The 18,476-nt window shown below is 49.9% G+C and overlaps 1 protein-coding gene across 1 annotated transcript in view; it reads left to right on the forward strand.

The window, feature by feature from the left end:
- The window catches only part of PRKCB (protein kinase C beta), an 88,428-nt gene that overhangs the window by 65,364 nt on the left and 4,588 nt on the right, over positions 1-18,476 (forward strand). Inside the window, exon 15 of the mRNA XM_009286624.1 lies at positions 6,860-7,000. Within this exon, the coding sequence (XP_009284899.1) occupies positions 6,860-7,000 (141 nt within the window). The remainder of the gene's footprint in view (positions 1-6,859; positions 7,001-18,476) is intronic.

Below are 18,476 nucleotides of genomic sequence, written 5' to 3' on the forward strand. Positions count from 1 at the left end.
GCCATACGGTGTGGGATATCCCTTGGGGGTCAGTTGGTCAGCTGTCCCGGCCGTGTCCCCTCCCAACTTCTTGTGCCCCCCCAGCCTGCTCGCTGGTGGGGTGGGGTGAGGAGCAGAAAAGGCCCTGACTCTGTGTCAGCACTGCTCAGCAATAACGGAAACATCCCTGTGTTATCAAGACTGTTTCCAGCACCAATCCAAAACACAGCCCCATACCAGCTGCTGTGAAGAAAATTAACTCTATCCCAGCCAAAACCAGCACGCCCTCCTCGCCCTCATCCGGGCTGCAGGCTCCCAGCGCAAGGGGAATCTGACAAAACTTGATCATGTCCTGGTGCCCGTGCTCTCTGCTCCTAGAACCACAACTTGTGCTACTTCATGCGTATGTACTAAAACCAATTAAAAATAACACGTAGATCCTTTCTGTGCCGTTCCGCTACACTGAGCAGAAACACAGGTAGGACCTGAGGGCTGGTCTGTCTTTGCTCCGGTGAAGGTCAGGAGAAAATTGGAGTGTTGGATGGGATGTGGGAGTTGAGGGCATCTGCCCAGAGACCCTCTCCCATTAGGTGACAACAGGGAAGCTTTATGCATCTTTGCCTGAAAAGAAAAATGATGCCTAGAGAAAATGAATGTCGTTTCTAAATAGCTTTCCTAAGATCAGATACAAAGCCTTCATCCTGCAGAGGTTTCCATTTAGCTACGATGAGTCGCCCTTTAGGGGCACCTGAAGTTCAGTGCTGGTGTGGGTCTCTGTTGGGTCAGAGCAGTATTTTCATTATCGTATCTCTTAAATTGCAGTGAAGCTCTGCATTGTCCAGCGTCCGGAGCTCTCTAGGGGCTGGGCCTAGGCAAGACTTAAATGCAGTCTGAATTAATTTGGATTGTGATGAATAAAGGCTGGCTGGGTCCTGATGCTATGCATATGGTTATTGCTTGGGACTGAGCCTCGTCTCAGCCAGCCAGTGTCAAACAGTGCTATAAATATGTGTTTGTGTAGGAACTTAAAAAGTGTTTGCTTTTAATAGTTAATATTTAAAATATCTGAATGTTCTATATCTCAAAATAGTGTTTCTATCTACAAATGACACATCTTGTGCTTAACGCTCCCACTGCGGCATTTCAAAGCCTCTTTCCAGTGTTGCCAGGATTCAGAGCTGGTGTTAAAAGAGCAGTATTCGCTTGTCCCGTGGGGAAAAGCTGCTGCAGGTGTTCCCCACCTGGAGCGGGGCACAGAGAGGGGATGCTGTCCGGGCCGCCTGGCACCCACCTTCAGCAGAATGTAGTAAGACTGAGTCCTTAATTCAGAAACCACACCGGTGATCGAAGCGGGAGTTTCCACCAACTTTCTCACCCTCTCTCATTCCTCTTGCTGTTGTTGGTTGGGGCATAAGGGGAAAGTCCACTGTGTGCCTGGCCGGGCAGGAGGGAGGGAAGATGCTTTGTGATGCTGAACACAGTTATCCCCACGGGTGCCCGAGGGAACGGCACTTGCGAGGGAGTGGAGGCTGGAACAGGGACGAATCTCGCTGTCGGCTTTGTCTGCTGTTGCATCAGTCAAAATGTGAATGCTGTAAATAGATGAGAAGAGACCATGACTGAAACGTCTGCTGGGTGTAGCTGTAATGGCTTTTCTCACTTTTGGAAATGTGAGGCTGCATGGGAGGACATTTAGCCATGCGTGGAGAGCTTGGTTCTTTATAAATTCTTGGGGTTTTTTTGCAGCGAAGTGGTGGTTCCCTTTGTACAGCTGTTGTTTCAGAGAAGTGCACAAAAGCTCCTGATATTCTTTGCTGCCACCAAACTGCTAGACCAGAAAGTTTAATTAAAAATATGTGTGGTATTTACGAACCGTCAGTAAGCTGGAAACAAAGTATTTACATTTTCCCCTGGAATACAGTAAAATATGTCTCAATTAACCATGGAGGCACTGGAGCCATGCTCTTTGTGTTGGTACGTGGTGGGTCTTCCAGGAGGGCACAAAACCAGCCTTACATCAGTCCAGAGAACAAGCAATTGGAGAAGCCTCTACTCCTAAACGTGAAGGGTTTGGTATTTCACTGCCATGCTCTCCAAAACAATTTTGTTGTTCCCACGCAGTTGCACTCCGGCATGCCGGTGCCAGTCATCACCTACTGTTGCACAGCTCGGAGATGAAAAGCATTTGATCCTGAAAGCCTTGTATCGGCCCGAGCCAAGAAACAAGCATTAATCAGAGATAGTTGGCTGGGAAGCAAAATGGAGAGTTAACCAGAACACAGCTCCTTGACTCAACAGTCAGCATCAATTAGCAGATCAAATGGAGCATTTCCCTCCTCTGCTGTCAACTTGGATTTTTTTTCGAAGGATGATGTCGGAGCTGCTGTTTCTGTCGTGCAGGTAGCTTAGCTTTGCTCTCTTGAGCTCTGGTTTGGTTATCGGGAGCCAGGCTCCCATTTCAGACCCGTGGAGCGGCGTGCGTGTGCGTGCACACGGCCACTGGCACAAACCATCAGCCATCTTCCGTCCCATATGGAGGGGTTTGACTGTGCCTGAGCAAAGCAGCCCTTTCCAGGTGAACAGATTGCCTGCGAATATAAGCTCCCTCTTTAATCTCTGCCTGGTAGCAAAGGCGTAAAATGGCATGTTTTCCACAGTAAAGTTTACAGGTATTTTGAGTGGTATTTCCACTGGCGGTGCTGCCTGGGAAAAGCACATAATAGCTGCTTGGTGCCGCGCTGCAGCCCTCTCGGAGGTGCGGGTGTGCCCCTGTCTTGGTGGCCGTGGGTATGCAAAAGGCAGCTGGAAGGTGGGAGCGTTTTGGGGCGGCGCATGGCGAGCACTCCTGACTGCAGAGGGGTTTGCTGCCTCTGACTCCGGCTGAAGTGCCGGCCTGCGGTTGGGATGGGGCCGGGATGTGCTGCTGCGGTGGCACGGCTGTGCCGCACAGAAGCGTACCCAGGCTGTGTGCCGGGACGGCGGGGGGGATCAGTGCCCTGATGGGAAGGTCCTGGCGGTGGCTGCTGCCTGTAAGCCGTGTGGTCTCGTCAAACGTGGACAAAGATCATCTGGATCAGATTTGCCTCTTGGTGCAAAATGTGCCGCTGTTAAATGAAGTCCACGAACACGCAGCATCCGCTTGCCTTCCAGGGACGAAAAACAAAGCTGCAGTTTAGCAAAGCAGTTGAGTCCAGACTTGGACTTTCCTGTATCTGAGCTCCAAACATCAGACGTGCCATTACAGGTGATTTGGTCTAAAGCACCCTTCCTTATCTGCAGAAGGCTGAAGGGTTTTCACTGCATTAGTATGGGGATTAAATCAACTTGTTCCTGTTTAATACAAACAAAGCTAAATGATTGTCCTATGTAAGCCAGGAGAATCAATCTGCATGTTTATGGGGTCCTATATATCAATAACAGGTGGTGCCTTCATGCTACATGCATAAAAGCACAATAGGAAAATAAGAAAATTTAATTTCTGGATGCGTATATTGAAAATACTGAATAACTGCACTGTAGCACAACTCTGTTCAGCTTTACAGGCAGGTACATGAAGCAGAAAATCTTTTATGATTCATTAGTCGGCTGAGCTGCTCTGAATTTGGTGTGGATTTGTGTTACGCTGAGGAAGCGGAGGGTTTAACCACGACACTTCAATTTGCGGGGCGGGTGTGTGTAAAACAGCTTCCAGCAGGTACGAACCTGGGCTCTGGCTGGAAAAGCTAATTAGTAAAAGAGCTTAGACTGGATTTAGTGGGGGGTGTGTAGGAAGTGTCTGCAGGGCAGCGTGGTGGCTGAGGTTCAGCAGATGCGAGCAGTGTTATAGACGTTTTCACTGGGTGCACGTGGGGGAATCAGACTCTCCCGCAGGGGAGGGTCTGCTCGGGGGGAGCCCCGGCACGGCGCAGCCTCGGCAGCGTTGCTGGCCTCTGGGAGGGAGCCGGAGCCAAGAAGCGAACTGGGGCACGTGGGGATGGGGCAGCGAGCTGCCCGCTCACTGGCACCGCCGACCTTCAAAGCCTCCGCGGGGCTGCAGCCTACCCCCTTGCTAACACCTCCTTTGCAGATGAGTGACCACACATCAGTCCAGCTCTCAGTCAGATGCTTTCACAGCTGAATTTTATGCACAGGCATCTGTGAGCTTTAGTGTCAACGGAGGCACAGATCCTGCAGACACAGACCTGCTTTCCCTCCTTGCCCCAAATGATCTCTGGCAGTAAAAGCTAGAGGTGTGTCAGTGTGTTCAGGATCAGCACTTAACAGAAAAGACTCACAAACAGATTTCTTTTCATGTTTGCTGAAAGCAAACTAAGCTATTTGATGCGACAGCCAAATCACTAAATCAGTTTATTAGCACATTTCAGGCTCTCACATTGTTGTCGGGGACTTGCTTTAGGAAAACCTTATTGAGTCACAGGATGCTTTTTATTCTCCTGCTTTAGCACAGCTTAAGCGGGACCTGATTGAATTGTCAGGATGCTGTCCGGAGCCTGCCAAGGAGATGCAGAGATCCTCTTGTTTAGCTGAACCCAAGTCAGCTTGAAGTGGACGTAGTGAAAGCCCTGGGACGGTGAGGTTCAATGGGGGCACAGCTTCGCCCTGCCTGCTGCCGGGGCGGACGGACCGCAGCCGGAGCGGACAGACGCCTGTCCGTGTGCCGAGGGTGATGTGAAAGCTGCCCAGCGGCACCGAGGGGCTGGCAGGTCGCCCGCCTCGCTGTGCTGTCTTGGCAGTGGGAGGACCATAAGCCTGCGGTGGGGCTCCCTGCCTGCCAGGGCCACCTGCCCACGCGCTGCCGGCAGTGCCCGGTGGCACCAGGGCCACCACGCGCTGCCGGCAGTGCCCTGCCCACGGCAGCGCCAGGGTGGCACTGCTCCCCTCTCCTGGCAGGGGACAGCGGTGCTGGATCCAGCCCCACCTGCTTGTCCGTGCTGCTGCCGTGCTCATTCAAGAGACCAAGACATGTAACGTCTTCCACCTTGCCAGGCTTCTTACACTGGGATTTGTGGGGTTTTTGGGTTGTTTGTTTTGTTTTTTTTTTTAATAAAAGTCTGCATGCTGCAATACCAAGGGAAACTGTATTATTTACAAAAAAAAGTAAAATGAGTTAGAAAAAAATCTTGCTTTTGTTTTTGCTGCCACCTCGCACCCCCATGGCCCTCCCTCTCCAGCCCACCGGCAGCGGCTCCAGCGTGTCTCCTTGCATGGGAATGGGCTCTGCAAGACTGATGCTGATGCCAGTCACATCCTTGCCCGGAGGAGAGGCAGGCCTCACCATCTGGAAAATCACTTTGTCCAGCTTGCGAAGCCTGGTGGGCCCTTGCTGTTTGCAGATGGACTTTCCAGGGGGTGATGCTGGCTCAAGGAAGCCCCGCTCCATCAGTCTTTCAGCTGCAGGTTGCCTTCGCAGCTGGCTGGGCGTGGATGTAGGGCCATTTGCTAGCAGAGTGGTTAGCAGCTCCACTCTTACTTCACATTTGCTGGGTTTTTTTTTTTCTTTTAGGGTTTGGGGTTTTTTTGCAGGCTTTTCCTTGCTTTCAGCTCCCTGTTGTAGCATTACTTTTAAAGATCAGCTTCCCTGAGCAAGTTTGTTTTGTGCAATCATGGATGGCAGGGCTGACTTGTGTCAAAACACTTACACCTTAGGGGAGAGGAGCTCTGCCTGGATGCGGGACCTGGCAGGGGCTAATTAGCTCCCTGTGGCACGGCGGGCTGCCTGCCACCCGGGGTGCTTGGGCTGATGTGTTTATTTTTGTCAGAAGATGCTTGCTTATAAAAAACCTTTTCTTTCGGGGGTGGGTCAGTCTCAACAGAAACCACGACAGGAGGTTTCTCGGCTCTCCGGGAGCATGAGTGCCTCCCTGCAGAGCTGCGGGTGCCCTGTCCCTCCCGGGGGCTCGTGGGAGGGCAGCGGGGGTCTTTTGCAGACCCACGGCCCCAAGAGATGGAGTCAGGCTTGCTGCAACCTCTGCACAGCTCTGGGATCAGTTTTAACTGTCCTGCTTTTAATAAAGTAGTCCTTTTGTTGCAGGTGTACGGCTCATATTCTCCCTGCTTATCAACGTCTTACAAATCTCTGGAATCTCCATCAGATCTCTGAACACAGCTCAAACAATGCCCCCAGGATATTAATGTTTGTACAGCCGCCCTTAATTCCCGTGGCCCATTTCACTTTTCTTATTGAGCCAGTGAAGGGGAGAAGTTTAGATGATAAACAACATTAATGGACTGTTTGCGTTTTTTTTTTCTCCAAACTGACTCTTTCGTTGGAAATATGCCTCTTGTCTGTGCCGCCGTGGCTCCAGAGAAGTGGGGGTTCTGCTTCTAGAGCTAATGAAAGTTTCTGAGGGCAGATTGTTCATCTTAAATGGACAGTGGCCTTTAAAATTAGTTATGCAGATGCTGAGAAGTTTGTACCAAGCAAAGGGACTGCTAAGCAGCTTTGCACACATCCTGCTCCCCCCATTGTAGCAGGCTGGTGAGACTGCAGTGGTGCGGGGAGCTCTACCAGCACCCTGACATTATTTCTTGGTGACCCAATTTCATTCCCAGAGGAAAAGGGGATGTGCTCATCCCACCCAGTGCTCATGTACCTGCGATCTGCTTAGTCCACTGTCGTAAGCCATTGTCAACCTTCCCCATCCCTGGAGCTGCTCCTGCTTCTCCCTCTGTCCTTTGCTTCAAGCACCAAAAGCTGGGAGAGGAGGTGGGAGCCCCTCTTGGGGTCCGGGCACAGATGTGGGGCATCCTGGGGCAGCGGCCGCGTGGTGCAGGCTGCCCAGCCGGGCATCGCAGCACCCTGGGGACTTCTCAAAGTGGACACTTTGTGAAGCAGTTGGCCACTCTGTGAGTGACTGTTTCTTCTCTTCCTCTCCCCAAGCTGATGACCAAGCACCCTGCCAAGCGACTGGGATGTGGCCCAGAAGGGGAGCGGGACATCAAGGAGCACGCGTTCTTCCGCTACATCGACTGGGACAAGCTGGAGCGCAAGGAGATCCAGCCTCCCTTCAAGCCAAAGGCTGTAAGTGTGGCTGCGTTAAGCGTGTTTCTCCCCTCCCACTCTCCCACACGCCGGTTCTCTCTTGCACAGTCTCTCCCACTTGTGCTCGTGGGTGCACACGCACAGGCATACGTGCGGGCGCTGCTCGTCCTGCCCGCAGCGTGGAGGTACCATTTCTCTGTCTGCTTAGAGGATGGCGTCTCCTCAGATCTGGCACGTGTCAAACCACTGCTGTGAAAGGATAACTCTCGGACGGCTTGTCTCGCTCTGATTTGCAGGGGTAGAAACACCACGCATTTAGCTCACGGATTTAATTGCGTTGCAATACTGTCTGTCTGTTATCCCAGGGGTCAGTCTTTCTGTTGTTTTTTTTCCTCCCTTCTTCTTAAGCTGAACAGATCACTTTTTTTTTTTTTAATCTAAACTTTATTTCAACATCTAGCTCAGCACCGTAGTCTGTCTGAATTGGCAATGGAGCTGTATTTCAGTCAACAGTTTCTCTCCAAGGTAAAGCGGTGGAAGGCTGGAGCCTGGCTCGCGTGCGGGCGCTGACGTGGGTGGAGAGGAGTTCTGCAAGGAGGAGAACCTGGCTGCTCTCTCTCGTCTCTGCCTTGCTTTAAGATGGGTCCTACTAGTGAGAGAGATGCTGTGTGTGCTGGGAGCACGAGGCTGTAGGGGGAGATAAGCTGCCAGCAGTGAAACTGAGGTGGAGGCATGAGTAATCTGAAAGCTACTTGTCAAAAAAGACAGACTACTTGACTACTTCTTGGTCCAGCCATCTTTGCAGTGACATCTGTCCATGTAATGCCTGTGCCAGTGCCGGGGTGCAGTCTGAGCCACAAAGTGGGTTTCAGTGCCTGCTGCATACGGGGTTCCTGGTGAAGCAGCGTGAGGGCACGAGCCTGCAGGTCACGGTGCTCGGGCTTCAGTGTATGACCCCGAGCACGTTGGTTTGCTGCATCTCTCTGCCTGTGGTCTCTCTGCCCTTCCCAAGAGAGGATGCACAGGCAGCAGTGACCACGTAGACTCGGGGACAGGGACGTATCTCCCTGGATTTCTCCATTTCTCTTTGCCACTGTTGGGACTGGCAGGGTCACAGCTATGTCTGAGTCTCCCTGCGGTGGTCCAGGTCCTTAAGGCATGGGCTTATTCATATGTTTCCACCTCCTGCATGCCTGTTAGCTGCTGTGCCCTAGTTGGGCACTGGTGTTTTGCAGAAAACTGTGAATCCAATGTTAAATCTGATTTACGTGGCTGATACGGACTGATATTTATACCCAGTGATCAAGGTGGGAACATTGCATGCTCTTTTAATCCATCATCCTGGATCACAACTCGGAGTCCAGAGATGCTCCATGTATTTAACTGAGCCTTCCTCTGCCCTGTTGCCCTTAATAACCTTGGACACATCTGCTTTTCCTCTGCTTTACATTAAACCTGTTCTTTTGAAGGAACCCCTTCAGTGCTTGGAAAAACTCCGCTTTCAGGGAAAACATGGAGTGGAAGTCCATTTGGTGCAGGGTGCTCGGCTCCTTTAGCTCTCCTCCCTCTAAATGCCTCTCTGCTCTAGCAGCCTTTTCCCTTCTACAGCTCCTTGCTTGACTGATCAAATATGAATAAACCACCCATTAGCTGGGCCTGGCAGGAGCCTCTGCAGCCTTGTCTCCCTGCTGGCATGCAGTATTGATGGGGGAGCGGCTGCCGACTGGGAGGTCTGCTCCTTGCCCCAGGTCTGCCAGCGATGCCCTGCGTGCGCTTGGCGCCGCGTATTTTAATTCCAGGCAAATGATTTTACAAAGTTAACTCCTGTGCAGCGCTGCCTTTGCAGGAAACTATATGGGGTACTGTCCTCAGAGCCTTTTGCTTCCACGGCTGAGAGCTGCTTCTGTGCAGTGCAGTCTTGGGCTGCCCTCTGCATCAGCAAAGAGAAAAATGTCCCATTCTCCTTGCCTGTCTCAGAAATGTGGAGGTTGCTGGTAAGCCGCTGGTGATGGTTAGTTCTCCTTGCCTGTCTCAGAAATGTGGAGACCCAGGTTGCTGGTAAGCCGCTGGTGATGGTTAGCACAGAGGTCTGAATTGCTGCCTGCTTTCCTTTCCCTCGGAAGGAATGGCATCTTCAAGCCATTAGACCGCGTAGGAAAGGCGTTACTGGGAAGTAATGGTATAAATGATATTAAAGTATAATAGTGCGAAAGTGTTTGGGGCTGTTTGTATACACCATGATTTGTTGGCTTAGGGTGGGATCCGACCTTTGTGCAAAGGGTGCTGAGAGACGAGGCGGGCGGCCTGTGAGCTCCAGCTGTGGGGGGGGACACTGCTCCGCACCCCGAACCCGTCGGGAGGGCTGAGCAGGCACCGGGGCTTCGAGGGTCTTATTCTGCAAGAGCCCGTTTCAGCGTCCCTCCTCTACATCTGCCCTTTCTTCCTGAGCAGATCCCCAGTGATGCTCTTTGCCATGGGTTGTGGTGTAGCATTATTGTTTGGTGATTTACAGTTAAAAACAATTGAATTCTGTCAAAAGTGCTTTCTTACTGTTTTAAAATGTGCAATTTTTGACCTGCTTTAAATGTCTTATTCCTTTGAAAATCCTTTTGATGCTGAACCTTGGAGGGGGGACGGTAAGCTGCCGTCTGTCGCGTCTCACCTAATGGCTGGTGCTGGGGGGAAAATTCACCATTTGATAGGACAGGAAGATTAATAGAAAGGTAGGCACAGTTGATTTAGGATTTAGGTAGGATTAAGACAACTCAGGTACCTGCTGATAGCTGATATTTCAACAGCAGTGCGTCTGTGCTGGAAAATGCTACTCTTTTCATGCCAGCTGTGAGCGCAGATCAGAGCAGCACAGAAATGAAAATCCGGGTTTGGGCACCTTCACAATGTATTTGTGTGGGTCACGAGGAAAGACGTTACTTATTGCTTCTGACCTTCAGCCATTCATGCAGGGCTCGAGCGCCTGCTGGAGCGGGGGATTTGTGCTAGCCTGGCTTTTTACCTTGGCTTAAGTCTATTTTTTCAGATTTTTTTTTTTTTTTTCAAATTAGCTTCTATAAAGATAAGGTTACAGAGATTGTGTGCAAGACCAAGTTTCAAAATACGGAATAATACGCAGATGTGGGCTTGGTATCTGCCCACAAACGCCCACAGCCTTCCTGTGCTCCAGCACCGCGTAGTGCCCGAGCGCTTCAGCCCCGTGAACGCAAGTCCGGGGTGAGCAGAGCCCGGTCCAAATTGTCTTTAGCATCATGTCAACAAATTCTGCTTATCAGAAGGTATCATTAATTCATGTTTGCTTATTGCTCAAGTAGCACAAAACCTCTTCTTGCATATGTGAGTGCTGTGGCCAGACGGTGCAGGAGGTGAAATGGAGGCAGCGGGGAAGGTCCTGTTCCAGAGCAGCTGGGTGGGCAGCTCACGTGCTGCCTCTGCACCTCTCCCCGCTGGGGTGGTCCCCTCTCTGCACCCGGTCTCCGCAGAAGCATCTTTGCTAGTTCTCTCTTCTGCACCCGCTTTTTTTTTTTTTTTGGGCCACATTTCTATGATTTTGCAACATCTCTGCAGGTCGTGAGCATGGGTACGAGTGAGGGCTCTCCTTGCCTTCCCAGCGCCTGCTTGCCGGGAAGGAAGGGCTTCACATCACTTCCCAGATTTCTGCATCGTTTTACACCAACAGGAAAATGGACACCAGGCCTCTGCCTGGCTTGGGTGTTACGTACCCGGAGCTGAAAACAAATTCCCAAAAGCTCATGTGTTGCTTCGTGCTTTGTGCTTGATTAACCTTTATCACAGAGACGGTAACGAGACAGATCAGGGTCTGGGTTGTCTTTGGTGTGCAGAAACTCGGCGGTTTTGACATGGAGCTGTGCTCGGCTGCTCCGTGGTTTGGCTTGTGCATAACAATTCCTTTCACGGGTCTGCATTTACCCTGGGAAGTGTATTTACACTTGCCTGCTTTCTCTGTCTCTCATTGAGATAATTATTGTTTTTGGTATCTAATTACTCCTTTACTTTACATAAAGCCTAGTGATTTGAAAAGTCTCCTCATTTTGAAAGCATTGAAATCACACAGCAGAGCACAGGATTACTCACAACAGGACAGCGGTTTTAAAAAATGGCTTTTAATCTAATAATTTTTAATTGCATAAATTAATTTTCCTCTGACTGCATTGAATTAATTAATATTGAAATGCTATTTATAGACCCAGATTTGTAAAAACTCCGGTTCCCCTGCATGTGTATTTTTGTAGCCTTATTTTCAGTCTTTACGAGGTGAGTTCAGATGTTTCCATAAGTAATTTTCTAATTAGATGAGATTTAAGGATTGAGGGGGCCAAGAGTGGGCAGGAGCATGCCGTGGGGAGGCAGCCGTATGCGTTAAGGTTAAACATCGCCTCTCGTAATCGAGAGAAGGTTTGCTCTCCTAGCCTCACGGTCCTGTAAAGGCTTTCTCTGATATTTCCCTCTGATTATTCAGCCAATATTTTCAGTATATTAGGCAGAAATTTGGCTTTGTTCACAGGGGAGAGATGAAAGCCAGGGTCCGACATCGGAAAACCCTCGCAGCGAATGCTCCCAGCCTTTGCCTGGAGCAAGGATGAACGTGCGTTGGAGCATCCTGAGCTGGGGTCCGGGATCGTTAGCCAGACACTTACGAATGAAAAGCACCATCGTTCCCCCTGACCAGCGCAAAGGGGCCCTTGGCATGGCCCCAGGTTCCTGCTGTCACCCAAATTCCCCCAAACATGATGCATCTATTGCCAGAAGTGTCTGAGAGCCCTGATCCTCCCTCGGGTGGCAAGGAGCCAGGTTTCTAACCCGGAGCAGCATCAGGAAGGCCAGACTTGCCCAAGAGATGTCTGCAAGGCCGGCGGGATTGGGGCTGTACCACTGGTTTGGGCCAAAAAACTGGGAAATCGAGGGTGTGTTCAGCCCACTGCTTCTCCTCGGCGCTGGGAGTGAGGGCTTCGTCACAGCAGGAGAACAGCCATCCTTGGCTTTTTATGATCTTTGATTGCGTCTCGGGGATCAATGGAAAATATTTTATTATGCCTTTTGTCTCTATTTGAAATCAAGCTAGAAACTGGTAAAATAAAAAGGCTGTCTTCCAAACTGACAGTTTTATTTCTGCAGCTTGGAAAAAAAAGTCATTCTGTGCTGGCTATAAATATTAGACAGGACACATTGGGGATTTATGTAAGATCAATTCCCACCCTCCCCCTTTCTCCATTCAGGATGGAGTGATGCCTGTACATTAATATAGTACTAAAATGAGGCATATTTTTCACAGTGTGGCTTTAGATAAATGTACAAATTCATACAGCATGTCTCCCGTCCCTTAAAGAGGAACTTCATTTCGGAAGCTTTAAAGATGGTGCTCCCGCAGATGGCGATTGTTTGCCGTCTGGAGCAGCATGGATCCTTCTTGCTCTCTCTTATCACGCACGTGGGCCAGACCTTGCGTCTGAAACTCCAGCAGTGCTGGGCCTTGGCCGCTGGAATAAAACCGGCCACGTTCCCAAGAGCCAAGTGGCCGTCTGTGGCATCATGGGGGTGCTCAGGACGTGGCGTGCAGGACAGCACAGGTGCATGGTCACAGCCTTTAGACCTTGGGTTTGGGCTTGGATCTGGCTTCTGTAAGCCCAAAGACAACTTCCAGCCTTAAAGTATGTATTTTATCCATGTGAAAGCTCCCAAAGAGGAGGATATGTGGTTTGGTTTGCTGACCAGGCCAAGTTCTTATGCATCTGAACAGAAAGTCCACAGGAATAAAAGCGAACTTCACAAAGCTGGACATGGAATACTATGGACAGATGCAGCTTTTAAAATTTTCCACCCACATATTCTTGCCTTATTGCATTACAGTGAGAATTATTGCTTGCCAATATACATATTAAAAATATATTTGTACCTTCTATCCCAATAACTGGAAGCATTTCACAAGGATTAGTTTTTAAATCTTAATGATGGGGTTGCTTTTGTTTGATTATTTATTTTTTTTAAGACAGCACATTTCTTTATAGCAAAAAGGCGGCTAGTGCTGTCAGACATTTCACATGAAGTGCCTTGCATGTCTCTACCAAGATCTCATGAAGCTAATAGGCAATGACAGCTATATTTTCAAAGCACTGTAAAGCTTTCACTGAGTATTGGGAGTTGATAGAATCTGCAGGTGAGCAGCTTATTAGTAGGTAAACCCTGCTATGTTATGTGTTACTGCATTGATAACCTTAAGCACTGCAGACTTTCCCCGTAATCTTGCTCATAGTTCGTTTTATCTCGGTGCTGACTAGTGACAAGGTGGCCTAGAAAAGCCCCTGTCTCTTTGTTTCATAACTTTAGCTTCCAGGCTTTGTGGAACTGGCAACTTCAATTTTGGGAATTCATTTTCTATTTTGATGTTAATACGATGGCTTTCAGGAAGGCATTTGGCTGATGCTGCCTTGTCAAACATCTAAAACATACTTTTGCAAGACTTTAAAGCTGTACTTGATTGCATGGTCTGGAGCAGCGACCAGCTCTTCCCAAAAAACTGGAGCCGTGACAGCTCCTCTTGAAATTCCTTACGGTGGGAATTGTCAGCTCATCAGCAGATAACCTCGCTACTCGTTTCTGGACATCTGTGAACCTCGCTGCTGTCCTGCTGCTCTAGAGAGGGTATTTGTCGGCCTTTGAGCCCTCTGGCCATACAGTGCCTGGTCTAAGCAGCCCCCAGGAGCGCTTCCCCAGGGGAGGCTCTCGGGGCTTGTGCTGCCCTCGCCTCTGTCCCCGAGCACGGCTGGGGTGCTGCTTTCCAACTGCGCCCGGCCTCAGCAGGGACAACGGGCTGGGATCAGACATGAGCTGCAGAGGGGAGCGCAGGTATAGCTGGAGTAACCAAGAGGGGAAGGTAACCAGAAGGTCCCTCTTTGGCCACTTCATGTGATGCAGAGACTCCACCTGCCCAGGAGATGGGCACATCCCCGTTAGTTTGCACCCGCCTGCTGCTCTCAGGAATAAGGTGCTCGGAGAGAAGAAAAGATGGCGGAGAATTGCCTCGGGATGAGGTCCGTACAGCAGTCAGGGATTGGCAAGGTACAAGAACTTGGGCTTTTTATAAAGAACAGCTAACGAGCCCTGTGTCTGCCAGTCTGCTCGCTGTGCATGTATCTTCATTCTCCATCTCCTTACTGGGTTTCTGTTGTTAATTTGTCCTGGGCTCTATGTTTTCTGGTGCAGGGACCCTTACCCTTTCTTTGGAGAGGTCATTTTCCATTTGGGTCTCTGTGCTTTAAATCAGGGATTTCCAAAAAGTTGTTCCTGGAGGGCCATGATGCAGACGGCATCGTGCTGGAACCACGGCGGCTGGAGCAGGTTTTCCCCCACCAACGCAGTGCTCTTCACAGGCTGCACGAAAAGGCTTCTCAAGCTCATTTTGGGAAGCCCTCATCTTCAGTACCCTTCTGGTGAACTGGTTTGCACTGTGTTTGCATGTTTGGTTTGGGAGGATTTTGCTTGTCTTCGTTTGGATTTTTTTTTTTTTCCTTTTGTTTGTTTGGGGGTTTTTTTTGCCTAACTCCTCCTCTGGGCAGCACCAACTCATTTTTCCATCCAAATACTTGAAAAAGAGCAAACCACATTGCAGCTGCCACACCAAGAGCAGCATCTGCTCTTGCCTGGGCTCAGCCGTGGGGACAGAGGCAAGAGCTGTGTTTACCGTGGCTGATGCTGCAGCGCCTGTGACCACGGCAGCCCAGAAGAGATGCAGGAGGGAAAAAGTGCCTCCAAAGTCTCTGAGTAAGTTTGAGTGCGGAGTTAGAAACCATGGTAGGCTCATGGTCATGGACAGGAGATGTGTTTGGGAGCAGAAGCTTAACGAATCTCGACTAGAAATGTGCTGTAGGTTAAGACATGGCCTTACAAAATACGAGAGGTACAGTGGTGTGGAAGGATGGGCTCAGAGGCTGGATGGGCTGGCGTTCAGCACGGCTGTAGCTAGAGTTAAATCAACTCAAACGTTACCCATTGAACTTTTTGTAGAGACTTGGGGATAAGAAGTGTCTCACTTGGCGCTCTAAGAACATGTAAGAGCTGCCAAGGGAACATGCCATTGGAGGCTGACGGATGTTCACGTTGTCTTCCCTGAAACCTTCGTGGCAGAGGAAGGAACTGGCAAATGTTGACGTTTACATGTATTTGTCTTTAATATTTTATTATATTTAGTCTGACGTTTATTAAAAATGTAAATCTTTCCTTAGTAAATGAAAGTTAAATGCCAGAAAAAATTGTCCCAGCACTTGAAGTGTATGTTCTCCATGGGGAAATGGAAGGAGGGAATGAAGGGACTGAGAGGCGCTGGCTTCTGTATCTCTTCTGAGAAAACAGGGCCAGGAGAGCATCGGTTGTGTGACGGCTGCGATAGGAGGGAGAGTTCGCCAACCATTAGAGCGAAGTCATTAAGTGCAGTTCATAGGGGTGTGACATGCATGTGATAGGTAGTAATTGAGCACAATTTGTAGCTGCTGCAGTGACCCGGTATCCACCTGTTATTAGCTATTGCTATTATTATTATATTAAATCATGACTTGCAGCACGGGAAGTTACAGGACCCTTGTTTTGATTGCTAAGAAAATTAAATAAGGCATTTGGCATGTCTCCCTGCTCCTGACCTCCCCCTTTCGCTGCAGAGACTGCAGCGCAGCCAGCCAGATCCTCAGCTGCTGCCCAGGGCTCCTGCTCCGCGGCAGCCCAGGAACGATGGATGCTGACCGACCCCCGGTGAGGGTCTGGTGCTCTTGGGTGCTTTTCAGGTCCCGTGTTTTCCTGCCCTGCAGTGCCGTGCCAGCCAGGGTGGTGGTCACCCGGACTCCAGAGCTTTTGGTTTCTTCTCTTGTCTGGCTTTGTTGGCTGCAGAGAGTTCGCCGGTGCTCTTGGACTCCTGCCCCGCCTGAAGTAGGGATTGTCATTAGCTGCCTTCAGGGCAAGAGAGAAAAACGTCGCTGTGAGCAGGGTTTTAGGGATAGCCAGCCTTGCCCGGTTGCAGTGGAGAGCTGTAGGGATGCCGTGCGGAGAGCTCAGCTGCCATGCGGCAGAAAGCTGGTGGCCAGGAGCACCCCGGTGCCCCAGCTCCCGCCTGCCTCAGCCCAGTGGCACCTGTGCTGGTGTACCAACCCTGTGCACCGGCATGGACCGTCAGGGGCTGACGGGCACGTCAGGAAGGGACGGAGCAGCCCTGGAGATTCCCAGGCACAACTGCCTGCATTAAGCATTCGGCCAGCAGCAGTTTACAAGAGCTCTGCAGAAGGTGAAAAGCCCTTTCCTTGGGCAGGAGCAAGGAGAATCCTCTAAGCAGTCCAGGCATGATGAAAACTTCCCGCTGCTGGGGAAGGAGGGATGGCCGAGTGGGTAAAGCCGCAGGGGTCTTTCAGAAGAAGCTGCCGTGTGTGTGGTGTGTGTAGCCAGAGAGAAGGTACAGTGCTGTGTGTAGGCAGGGAATGACAGCAAGTAATTGCACTCCCATCTCATTCCTCTCCTGCAATTACTTGCCATGGCGCAGCCGGAGGGTTTTGCCCGTCTCTGGCTGTGCCATGAGATAACATCGCCTTGCGACTAACAAAGCTCATACGTATTTTGCACCTTTTTCTTTTCTGCCATTGCTGCACTGAGATAAGTGGCGGCGCGCGGCAAGGCTGGGCGGGTGGCTGCAGCCGCATCCCGCACGCTTCTTTCTCCACCCACCATACGTTCTTTTCTTCCCCTCTCATAGTGTGGACGCAATGCTGAAAACTTCGACCGGTTTTTCACTCGCCATCCACCCGTCTTAACACCTCCTGACCAGGAAGTCATCAGGAACATTGACCAGTCAGAATTCGAAGGATTTTCCTTTGTTAACTCTGAGTTTTTTAAACCTGAAGCCAAGAGCTAAGTAGCTGCGTAGATCTCATTCCTGCATCTCTATCATCCAGTCCCAACTGCTGTTGTGGTGACATTTTCCATTGCAAAACTTGCATTCATGGTTTTTCTTTAGTACTACTACTAGAGTGACCATATTTCAAAGCCAGAAGTGTCTTCACGTGATTTGGGGCGTGCCTGAAGGGTGGGTGATGTGCACTAAGTGCTGCAAATGTGCTTTTATGACATTTTATTTGTAGAAAATGAAAACTGCTCATTGGCTAACAGAGGTAAAACGGAGAGCTGGAGGCCGTAACAATTAGGAGAAATCTCTTCAGCACGTGCTTTGATTCCTGCTCTTCCCTTTTCCTAATCTTTTAACATAATCATGAAAATTTAATATTTAGCCTTCTTAGCCTTAGTGGCAAGTAAGTGTTTTTAACGCAACCTTTCCCCGGTATGAACGCACACCCCGCAGCGCGGGTGCTGCTGGCTGAGCCTCTCCGCTCCTCCCAAAACTGAGCAGTTGCTCCGGAGAGCTGCAATGCCAGTTCTGGCTTCTTTTGTAGTTCTGTCCTGCTGTTTGTTGAAACCCACCGCAGCACCCCTTGCCTCCGTAGACTCGTACGTACGCAGATTTGGGCAGGCATGGTTCTCTGCGCTGGGTCTTCAGCAGCAGTGGTAAATTATTAGGGAAGCCAGGTCTGCTGTTTGCAAAGATTTCTCCTGACTGTGCAGTTTCTAAGTAGCATTTTTTAATGAAAAGAAACATACCCAGTTGTAAATGGGAAATTTGAAAGAGCTGTTGCAGATGCTTTTGAATCCATGGTCACCCTAGTAAATACCACACAACATCGGTTCTCATAGCAAAACCTTTTATTTTTTTCAAATGCCAAAGCAATTGATTGAGTTTGTTATCTGCGCTTTAAATGTGTCAAAAAATGGTATTAACACAAATGGGATGCTATTTAACTTTGAACAGTATTGTGAATTCTGATATGAAGCTTGTAAAGAAACTTATTTCAACTAATAGTCCTACTTTTAAAAAATGCCGCTAGATATTTAAATGGCCTAAGTTTTGTTTCTGGCATCAAAGAAGTTTCAGGAAGGCTGAATTTCTCTTGAAACAGTAACAATCACGCAGCTTCCTTTTATACTATTCTGCAGATGTTCGTGGGCTGTCACTGTATCAATCTGCTTTAAATTGTAATGTGCCAATTTTTTTTTTTCCCAATACTGATTATAAAATAAAAAGTGAGAAATAACGTCAAAGAAACCTGCATGTGTTTGGCAATAATGAGTTTCTACAGTTCTGGGCTCAGAGATGCCAGGAGCGCCGAGAGTCGGGGCTGCGCCGTGCCGAAGGCTGGAAGCTGCCCCGGCCGCTCGGGGATGCCGGCTCGGGGGCACGGCAGGGCCCCAGAAGCTTCTCGGGAGTGAAAAAGTGTGAGAAATAGTCAAAGAAACCTGCATGTGTTTGGCAATAATGAGTTTCTACAGTTCTGGGCTCAGAGATGCCAGGAGCGCCGAGAGTCGGGGCTGCGCCGTGCCGAAGGCTGGAAGCTGCCCCGGCCGCTCGGGGATGCCGGCTCGGGGGCACGGCAGGGCCCCCCAAGCTTCTCGGGAGTGA

Source organism: Aptenodytes forsteri, unplaced genomic scaffold, assembly GCF_000699145.1.
Source record: "Aptenodytes forsteri isolate BGI_AS27 unplaced genomic scaffold, ASM69914v1 Scaffold55, whole genome shotgun sequence".
Lineage (NCBI taxonomy): Eukaryota > Metazoa > Chordata > Aves > Sphenisciformes > Spheniscidae > Aptenodytes > Aptenodytes forsteri.